A 10,761-nucleotide genomic window follows, 5' to 3' on the forward strand; every position below is an offset into this window, starting at 1 on the left:
CGGCGCGGCAGGAGGAATCGAGGGGAGATCTCCAATCGAGGGCGGCGATGGCTACTCGAGCTCTGAGTACTCCAGCGACGACGACGAGTTCATTGAGCCCGCACTGTCCATGGAGCAGCGGGTACGGCTGGCAAAGCAATGGGTGGCGAACCCTAGCAATAGCCATGAGCTGACCCACGGGCTCGGCGGCGTCCTGTAAGTTTCTGTTTCTGCCTCTTTTTTTCTTCTCATTTATTTGCTAATTAGGGTTATAGTGTACTGATTAGGCAAATTGCATGTGAATTGTAGTTTATATGAAGACATATGGAATGTTAGGATCCATTTTGACAATAATGATCTGTTAGAGAGGAAATTAAGCTCTTCAGATGTGACATATCTAAATATGGTTGCATTGATGGAAACCCAAGGCTTTAGTATTGATGATTCACTGATGTTTTACATGGAGACCCCAGGAGAGCAGGGCTTGGAATTGGTTGATAGTAATGTTAAACTACAGTTGATCAAGAGGCAGAATGAGGAGAGTTTGGTGCTTAATTTGCTATTTAGGGCTTGTCCACCAGCTGTCAGTGTACCACAGAAGGGTTTTGTACGGAAGCAAAATTTAGATATAACTGAATATTCTGAGCCTGTTGTTTTTGATCTTGCCGATCCTCCTGTTTATGCTGTTGATCAGCAAGGTGTTGCTTATGAAGGTCAGAGTAGCAGTTATATTGCAGCTGTAGGCCCTGCTGTTTTAACACAAGAGAGCAGGAGTGTTCTAAATCCCAAGTTAAAAGAAGTTGTGGAAGAAGAACAAGTTGGCTATGATGGCAGTTATGCATGTTCATCTGAAGGATCTGAAGGGCAGTATGATAGTGACATGGGGGATTTAAGGCCTAACTATAATGAGGAAATGCATGATGTTGAAGACATGGAGATGGAAGAGGGAAATAGACAGAGAGAGGAAGAAGTACAAGAGCAACATGAGGAAGAAACAGAGGATGAAGAATCAGAAGAAGAATTAGAGGATGAAGAACAAGTGCATTATGAGGGTGACACAGAGGTAGAGGAATTATTTGAGTTGGAGGATGATGACCCTATTGTTCCAGAAGAGGAGGAAAAAATATATGTGCCAGCAAAGAAGAAGCAGAAGTTGCAAGTAAGGAGGGGACCAACAACAAGGTCACATTCCAGTGTTTTAGAAGAAGTGCAACCTGATTGGAAACCATCATCAGATGAAGAAGATGATAGTTTATTGAAGGACAGTGAAGATGATGGGTTTGAGCCACTAGCATTTGTGCTACCTCAAAAAAGGAAGAGTAGGGCAAAGAAGAGGCCAGCTAGAGTATGGTACAATGAGGATTTGGAACAACCACACCAACAACTAAAACTGCATATGTGCTTCAAAGATCAACATCAATTCAGAGATGCTCTGTTGAGCTTGCACATCACTCAGTGCAGAGACTTCAAGTATCACAGGAACTCAGATCAGAGGATCATTGTGCATTGCAAGAATGAACATTGTAAGTTCTGCATTGTGGCAGCTGTTATAAAAGGGGAAAACACTTTTGTAATTAAGAAGATGAGGATACAACACACCTGCCCTAGTTCTACTGAAACAAGCAGGGTAAGTGCAAAGTGGCTTGCAAAGCAATATGAGCCACTATTCAGATCTGATGTCAGTACTAGCATACATACACTTATTGATGCCTGCATGGAAAAGTATGGTGTGGATGTGCCCAAGGCTATGGCATATAGGGCAAAAAACTTAGCTGTTGAGGCTGTGTTGGGAGATCATAGGAAGCAATACCCAAGGCTGAGAGACTATGCTCAGACTGTGATGGATACAAACCCTGGGAGTAGAGTTATAGTCACCACTGTAACTCCAAAAGCCACTGAAAAAATCCCACATCCAGGACCAAGATTCCATGCCATGTTTTACTGCATCAATGGAGCAAGGGAGGGATTTCTACAGGGCTGTAGACCATTCATTGGTTAGTTCATTTTATCTTGTACACTACTTTGATGTTGTTAGTTTCAATAGGTTGCACATATAAATGCATTTGACATGTTATGTTTACTTCCTGTTTTAGGTATTGATGGATGTTTTATCAAGCTGACCACTGGTGCACAAATCCTTGCTGCCACTGGTAGAGATGGCAATAACAACATATACCCACTGGCATTTGGCATTGTTGGACAAGAGGACAAAGCAAACTGGTGCTGGTTTCTACACCAACTGAAGATTTGTCTTGGAGGAGAAGTTGGACAGTATGGTCCATATACTATAATGTCAGACAGACAGAAGGTATGTTTATCCACCTTGCTTTGCCTGCTAAATATGTGTTTACATGTGTATTAGACAGTAGCTTAGCTGTTTAAATTGTGTGCACCAGGGGCTATTATATGCAGTGAATAGAGTTTTTCCTAACAGTCATCAAAGATTCTGCTTAAGACACATATATGCAAACTTCCAGAATGCTGGCTTTAGGGGGGAGGACCTTAAGAAGTGCATGGATAATGCCAGTTATGCATATAATGAACACAAATTTAATAAAGCAATGGATGATCTCAAAGCTGAGAGTGTGGAAGCTTGGCAGTGGCTTAGTGCAATACCCAAGAAAACATGGGCTAGGCATGCATTTGACACAAATAGCAAGACTGACTTGGTTGTCAACAATTTGTCAGAGGTGTTTAACAAGTACATCCTAGATCATAGGAAAAAACCAATAAGAACTATGTGTGATGGCATAAAGGATAAGCAGATGGTTAGGTGGCACAGGAATAGAGAGAGTGGAAGGGAAGCTAGATGGGAGATCACACCACATTACAGTGAGAAGTTGGAGATTGAAAAGGAAAGGGCCAGGTACTGCAAACCCATTCAAGCAGGTGTTAACTTGTGGCAAGTAACTAGTGGTGAGCAAACACATGCTGTCAATTTGGAAGTTGAAACCTGTGGTTGCAGAAAGTGGGACCTCAGTGGCATCCCATGTAACCATGCCATCTCAGCAATCAACAAGGCAAAAAGGTTTCCAGAGGACTTTGTAAGCAAATTCTTCAAGAAACCATATTATTTGGCAGCATATGAACCAATGATATATCCTGTCCCTGGTGAGCATGACTGGACAAAGACCCCAGGTCCAGACATAGAACCACCAGCATTTAAAGTGAAGAAAGGAAGAAGGAAAGAGAAGAGAATAAAGGGAAAATTTGAAGTTCCAAAGCCAAAGTCCACCTCAAGAATGGGGACAATAACTTGTAGCAATTGTGGATTACAAGGGCATAAATACACAAACTGCCTTAAACAGTTGAAACCTGAGTTGGCCTTAAGAAAGAACAAACATGTGGTAAGCCCCTTTGTACTAGTTCTTCATTTTGATGTTTCTGTAAATTACCTTTCTTATTTGTAGTATTATTAACTGTGTTTCCTTTGAATTGTTTTCCAAGCCTGCTGGAAGGAATTCACAAGCAAGAGGTGTTGCTCCTACAGCTCCTGCAACAACACCTAGAGCTGCTTCAGCAACAGCTAGATCTCCTGCACCAACAACTAGGGCTCCTACACCAACACCTAAAGCTCCTACACCAACACCAAGAGCTGCTCCACCTGCAACAACTAGGGCTCCTGCTCCAACACCAGGAGGAAGAACTGGAAGTGCTGCTGGTAGAGGTGGTGGAAGTGGTGCTGGTAGAGGTGCAGGAAGAAGGGCTGGTGGTGGAAGAGGATCTGGAAGAGCATCTTCTAGTGCTCAATCTTCTGCTGGGAGAGGTGCAAATTCTTCAAGGCCTTTCTCTGCCCCAAGGCAGTATGGTGCCTCAACTTCTAGTGCTCCTCCACCAACTGATGGCACACACACTGGATGGATGGCCTGGTTCAATGCTAGTAGAGGTGGCAGAAGGTGATGCAAACTTCTGTTGATTCTACAATGTGCACCTGCTACAATGTGGCATGTTATCTTTTGGTTTGATGCCACTACAATGTCTTGTATTCCTGCTACAATGTGCTTTATTTTGGTTTGATGCCACTGCAGTAACTTGTGCTGCTGCTACAATGTGATTTATTTTGGTTTGATGCCACTGCAGCAACTGTTGCTGATGATACATTGTGCCACTATTTAGAGTTTGATGCCACTACAATGTGTTTTCTTTTGGGTTTGATGCCACTAAACCAACTTTTGGGTCGACGGAACCACCTTAATCTAACCATTAGGGTTTATGGTGGCTAGGGGTCGACGGAACCAACTTAACCTAACCATTAGGGTTTATGGTGGCTAGGGGTCGACGGAACCACCTTAATCTAACCATTATGGTTTATGGTGGCTAGGGGTCGACGGAACCAACTTAACCTAACCATGATGGTTTACGGTGGCTCGGGGTCGACGGAACCACCTTAACCTAACCATGATGGTTTACGGTGGCTCGGGGTCGACGGAACCACCTTAATCTAACCATTATGGTTTATGGTGGCTAGGGGTCGACGGAACCAACTTAACCTAACCATGATGGTTTACGGTGGCTCGGGGTCGACGGAACCACCTTAACCTAACCATGATGGTTTACGGTGGCTCGGGGTCGACGGAACCACCTTAATCTAACCATTATGGTATATGGTGGCTAGGGGTCGACGGAACCAACTTAACCTAACCATGATGGTTTATGGTGGCTCGGGGTCGACGGAACCACCTTAATCTAACCATTAGGGTTTACGGTGGCTAGGGGTCGACGGAACCAACTTAACCTAACCAACATGGGCTTCCAATGCATGATATAACATAATCATATAATATTCCAGTGCTAACATAACCATCAAATAGTCTTCCAATGCTAACATAATCATCTAATATAAAAATATAAAACCTATTGCAAGAGAAATCATAACTTTTAGTCTACATCTCATGGCACAGAATATCTGATCCATCTTCCAATGCATGATATATCATCATTTCAAGTCTAGCCAACATAACACACAATACTTACTGGAGTTCAACATATTATAGGGTACACAGCAGGTCCATCACAAATACATAGTGGAGTTTGAGTTTAAATGCATAGTTCATCTTTTTCTCACAAAAGGATGAAAAGCATATCTACTACATACATACACAGACATAGTTCACAATTAGTAGAGCCATACACTACACAACCATCATGCCCAAAAGGTCAGCATTACCCACTAGTCTCATATTCATTTTCTTCACTTCTCTAAGATGGCCTGGATCCCCTTGATCTTCTCCTTCAGCTTCTCCTCTGCCTTCATCAGCTCAGCAATCTGAAGCTTCAACTCTAGCTTCTCTTGGGTGAGCTTCTCCTCAGACTATGTGAGCTCTGCATTCTTCAACTCCAAGTTCATCTTATCTTCACTAAACAATTGCTTGTCTTTAATATGCTTCAACTTCAAGTTCTGGATGACTGTTGCTTGTGCTCTTGTCAGGTTCAGTAGCACTTCATAATTCTGCTTAAGCTTCTCAAACTCTGCATCTTTCTTTGCCATCTGTGCCTTCATATCAGCCAGCAGTTCACTTCTGCATTGCTGCTGATATGTAAGGTTATCCTGCAGATATCTGAAATCCACCACCCTGTCCTCCTGGAAGCTCATAAGTTCATGCACATCTTGGACTAACTTGTCATAGTTGGCCTCCAGCTTGTTCTTCTCTTCTGTCAGATGGTGGATAGTGAAAGAACTTTCAAGATTATCATTCACCCTAGCACTCTTGCTATCTTCAACCATGGCCCACAGCTTCAACAATGCATTTTGCATTGTTGGGGGCCACTGGTGATCAACCCATTCAACAAACCCACAATTCTGCCCTTCCTGCAAAAAGGCAAAAGGATAAAAAAAAATAAACATGTTACTTCAGAAGCACAGGTAAATAACTAGTGCAAAGCAATAACACTGTACATTGGTAATAATAGCACCACTAAGCTACACTAGTAATTGAGATGTACCTACCCACTAAATAACAGCATGACAAATTACAGCACCACTCAGCTACAGCTTTGAACTAGATTTTGCTAATCGCTACAAAACAAGAGAGAGCAATCTCTAACTGCAAATTTGGTGAACTGCCAAAGCATATGCAGTACATACTATCCACCTAGATACTGTCAAACCAACAATAATATGACACTATCAACCTATATATGAATATGCCCTTAATAATCAGGCCTTGTACTCATGTTCACTCATGTTCAATATGGCACTGTCAAACCAACAATAATATGACACTATCAACCTATATATAATATCCCACTATCAGCATAGAATTCATACCGGCTCTGCACATGCTAGGAACCTTCTCCTTGTGTCTGTTCCTTCAAATGCGACAAGCCTCTCAGATGCCTTGACGTGCTTCTCACATGGCGACATCGTTTCCAGCTCAAGCCCCTGGTAATCTGGATCTTCAACGCTGAAAGGGACCTGCCGAAGCTCGTACAATCAAAATGCCCAAATCAAAACCCAGCGAAATCAACCAAATCAAAAAGCCCCAAATCTGAAACCCTAACCCTAGACCTAGCTCAAGGAAAATCACCTGGTTAAGCCCGTCCGTGGATGAGGTCGAGTGCATGTACGGCAGGCTGGACGTGTCCTCACTGCTTTCGTCTTCGAAAACCATGGCGGGCGGCGGCGCTCCGCTCCGGCAAAGCTGCCGGCGGTGACGAGGGCGACGAGAGAGGAGCAAGGAGGGAGGCAGGAGCGAGGAGGAACAGAGTGGAGCACGGGCCGGTCCGGTTCGAGCCGGACCGCACCTATTGAGCGAGCGGGCGAGTGCCGATTCGCCAGCGTGGCATCTGACGCGCGGGCCCGAGCGGTCAGTTCCAGCGTCAATACGTACAAATACGAAGTTTAGCCCGATTTGCAACGGTTCGGTCCAAACGTGGTACTGACACGTAAAAATTTTCGAAACTGGTACCAATTCGCCACCACGGCCCCAATTGTGGTACTATCGTGTAATTAACTCCTGCACAGCAAATCACAAATCGTGATGAATTATTTCAGAAGAATATTCCAGCGTGTATATTCAAATACACCGCTATTCATCAGGAAAAAGGTCACAAAAGCAGCACAATCTCCCACATTCTAATAACACCAGATCAACTTCTAGAATTCTGACCATATATGAGTTGGCTAAAAATATATTTTCCAACATTGTCTATGCTTGGTTAACAAACAAAATGTGTTATCTGATACTCCCTCTGTTCCTAAATATAGGTCTTTTTAGGGATTCCAATAAGAGACTACATACGAAGCAAAATGAGTGAATTTACACTCTAAACTACGTCTACATACATCCGTATGTAGTCCATAGTGAAATCTCTAGAAAGACTTATACTCCCTCCGTCCGGAAATACTCGTCATCAAAATGATGAAAATGGATGTATCTACAACTAAAATACATCTAGATACATTCATTTCAATGACGAGTATTTCCGGACGGAGGGAGTATTTAGGAACGGTACGATCCATGATTACAGATCATGCGCAAGAAATTGTCATCAAGATCAACTCTTCTTTCCGTACTGCCCAGATGGTTGCTTCATGTTAAGAAGATGATGAAGGCCAGCGATAACATGCTGCCTGCTAGTTGGAACTCCGGTTTTCGCTAGGGCTCTACCATTCTTGTCCAGGAGCACAAAACAAGGAACATATCTGACATCATAATGCAGAAGCTGCAAATATACATATAATTGTTGCTGTTAAAAGGTGGAAGCATCAGACTTCAGAGTGGAAACATCATGGATATGAAAGCATGCTCAGATACTGCAGTATATGAATATGGACAACCCATAGTACTAATAGCATCTTCAGTAACCACATGGTGTATGTCGCAATGGTAAGCAACCTCAAAACAAACAATGTCAAGAAAAATAGCATCTTCGGTGAGCTTGGTAAGCTGAGCCTGTGAGCCATAAAGGAGACTAGTATAAAAAAATGTTTTCAGGAATTGTTACAGACCACTAACATGCAATAAAACTTTTCTGGAATGGTGAGAATTTACCCAATCCCTTCATGTGGGGAGGGAAGTTAGTTCAAATTCCCCAGAACATCACAAGAGATCAAGTATAATCCCTATCTACCCTAAACGAATTGGAACCCTGAGTGAGTTGGTGGATGGTTTTGGGTGTCTGCGAGACTGGAACAGTTTTAGTTCAATTTCAAAGAACTTAAGTCTAGCAACTGAGCAACCCTTTCTCCAAACGGGAAAGCAGAATGGGCCAATGTTTCTGCAGAAAACGACAGCAGTACTGCTGACACAACCAAAGTAGAGATCAACCATGTTTGAAATGATTAGCAGGTCAGGTATTCAAACAACCTTAACGCCCAAAATAACCAAATTTAGCATCAGTCAAGCCTCTGTTATAGTTATCCTGAACTGTCGTCTGCTTATCCTTCAACTAAACCCACCATCTTCATTGCCCAAGTGTTACTTCCGACTTTCCAAGCACTAGGGGCTTGTTCCATGGTATTGACATGTGTTTGAAAACCTATGTGGACCTACTCACAAAGGTGCCACTATCACTGTTCTAAAAAAAGGATAGCAAATACTACCTAGCACCTTCAAATGCATGTCCTAGCCTTTTTTTTGGCACGTCAAATATCCGTAACAGAGGTCCTTAAAGCAAACTATAGCATATGCATCATACCGCTTGATCGATGCTAAGTAGAAGAAGAATAGCCATGTCTGTGCAGAAAGAGGATGTTGCGGACAAAGGGCTACGGCGCTAGGCAAGGCAATAGGAGCATCGCGGCAGCAATACATTCGGCAACAATGGCCAGGACATCCGCCAGCAACAAGACAGTCAGGTTGTTCGGGAGTCCAAAACTAACACTAGCAGCAGAATGCAGCAAGAGCCTAGGGCCCATGAGGATTAAGAAGTTGAATCATATGAAAAGAACAACATATTAGAGATTGAGCCAGATGGTAGATGTAGGTTAACCAAGGGTCTGTATCCCAGTCGACATAATCAGTAATTGGGGTTCGGTCGTCACTATACACTATATAGGGGTGGGAACTGTGTGTCCTGGAGATTAAGAACCATGTCTAATCCTCATTTGAAGTGCTCTCTCATGTATAGTCTATTTCTCCTTAATCTAGCATGTCATTCCCCTCATCTTGCACTGTCCGAGCCATTCATCTGCATGGTATTTACTCACTCCATCATTAACCTTCAGATGATGAGAGGATAACACAGTTAAACGATTGGCTGTAACCTGACAGTCAGGAGGCATGTTCAAGTTGAGCAAATTGTTGCTTCTACCGAGGCTACATTTTAGCAGTAACAAGAGTCTTCACCAATACACACTAATGACTGCAAACTATGTCCACTGATGCTACTATTGCAGTACATAAATTAGTGTAAAGTGTAAACACCAAGACTCTTTGATCTCAAACAACGCAGCTGACTGTGGGTTGTGGAACAGGGATTGACATAACCACATCTAAGATAAGAAGCTCGTCCTCATTCATTTACCGTTTTATGAGTTAACACGTGGCTTTCAAGGAAGTGAAACCTAAAGCAGCAACTTTCAACACCCAATTCACATACTAACTGAAATGCAAGCACACCACAGGGTTTGAGTTAAATGAAAATAACTGCACTTAACTCTTCAATACCATCCCAGCATATGCTAACGAACAAAATTTATAAGCAACCAACCTTCTCCTGAAATATCAGTGTTTATAACCTCAGTCCTCTACAAATCACCACACATTGCACCAGCTCCGACAAAAATAATTAGAGCAACGAGGCTAACGAGACTAATCCATCGATTGATAGGAAAATTAACAGCATAATTCTAGAGAATATGGATAGCAACGCAATCGGCATGAACAGGAAGAGACGCCCTCACCTCCGGGAGCCACCGGTCGTCTTCGGCGTCGGCGAGCACAAAGCTCGCAGATGCATTGCCACCATCCTCGAGCTCGCGCACGAGGCCTTGCAGCGATGAGCAGAGGCGGCAGCGCGGCGAGTAGAACTCCAGCACCGTGGTCGCCCTCGCGCTCACCAGCGCCGCCGCCAGCGCCCGCTGCTCCGCGTCCCCGCGGTCCGCCTCCATCGGCGCGGTGCCCGGGTGACGCTTCCACAACCTCGCCCCATGACCTCCGCTTCCAGTGGAAGCGGAGGGGATGTCACCGGCGATGGCGAGGCCTTGCGCGACGGTGGAGATAGACTTGAAGAGCCAGGGGCGCTCGAGGTCGCCGCAGGGGCTTGGGCTGGCGCTAGGGCTCCCATTAAGGCTAGGGCCCCAAGGCCACTTGAAGCAGACGAAGGGAGGGGGCTTTGCGGCGGTGCCCATCTCCTGTGGCCGGAGGCTGATCGCCGCCAGGGAGGAGCGGGGAGGTGTCGTTGAGCCGCTACGGACGAACTCAATTTGTGGGAATTTTACGTCTGCATATCAGATTATCAGGCGCTATGGAATGCGGTAGATTACAGCAACTCGAACAAATGAATGGCGGACCGGCTCCACCGGGCGCTTATCCTTGCACGTAATTTAAAGATGATAAAAAGAGTGTCTATAATAGATTTTTTTTAGTCTTATCTTTAATAACCAATTATTACTAAAAACGTGATGAGACATATTGTGCTAAGAGATCATCTCTTGTCTTCTCTTACATAAAAGAAGACAAACATTTTCTTACGAGTTCTCTCTCCTTCAACTCATCATTTATCCTACATGGCACTCCTAGAATAACACCATTATATATGCCCTTAGCCTAAATTGAGGGTAGATATAGGACGGCTTGCTAACAGTCCGGCCCACCATTGACCCACGGCTTTCCCACA

The 10,761-nt window shown here is 44.0% G+C and overlaps 3 protein-coding genes across 3 annotated transcripts; 1 reads left to right on the forward strand and 2 right to left on the reverse strand.

Annotated features, from left to right (window-relative positions):
* Positions 1-439: 439 nt before the first annotated feature.
* LOC123090092 (uncharacterized) lies at positions 440-4,079 on the forward strand. The gene is made up of 4 exons (XM_044511555.1): positions 440-1,973; positions 2,073-2,287; positions 2,376-3,326; positions 3,510-4,079. The coding sequence occupies exons 1-4, from the start codon at positions 440-442 to the stop codon at positions 3,528-3,530; spliced, it is 2,721 nt and encodes a 906-aa protein (XP_044367490.1). The 3' UTR covers positions 3,531-4,079.
* Positions 4,080-4,934: 855 nt separating this feature from the next.
* On the reverse strand, positions 4,935-6,838 carry LOC123092070 (uncharacterized). The gene is made up of 3 exons (XM_044513741.1): positions 6,507-6,838; positions 6,248-6,394; positions 4,935-5,788 (listed from the first exon to the last, which is right to left on the reverse strand). Exons 1-3 carry the CDS (start codon positions 6,588-6,590, stop codon positions 5,291-5,293), a joined length of 729 nt encoding a protein of 242 aa, XP_044369676.1. The 5' UTR covers positions 6,591-6,838; the 3' UTR covers positions 4,935-5,290.
* Positions 6,839-7,073: 235 nt separating this feature from the next.
* LOC123092071 (uncharacterized) lies at positions 7,074-10,441 on the reverse strand. The gene is made up of 2 exons (XM_044513743.1): positions 9,827-10,441; positions 7,074-7,644 (listed from the first exon to the last, which is right to left on the reverse strand). The coding sequence occupies exons 1-2, from the start codon at positions 10,271-10,273 to the stop codon at positions 7,477-7,479; spliced, it is 615 nt and encodes a 204-aa protein (XP_044369678.1). The 5' UTR covers positions 10,274-10,441; the 3' UTR covers positions 7,074-7,476.
* Positions 10,442-10,761: the final 320 nt, after the last annotated feature.

This window comes from Triticum aestivum, chromosome 4B, assembly GCF_018294505.1.
Source record: "Triticum aestivum cultivar Chinese Spring chromosome 4B, IWGSC CS RefSeq v2.1, whole genome shotgun sequence".
Lineage (NCBI taxonomy): Eukaryota > Viridiplantae > Streptophyta > Magnoliopsida > Poales > Poaceae > Triticum > Triticum aestivum.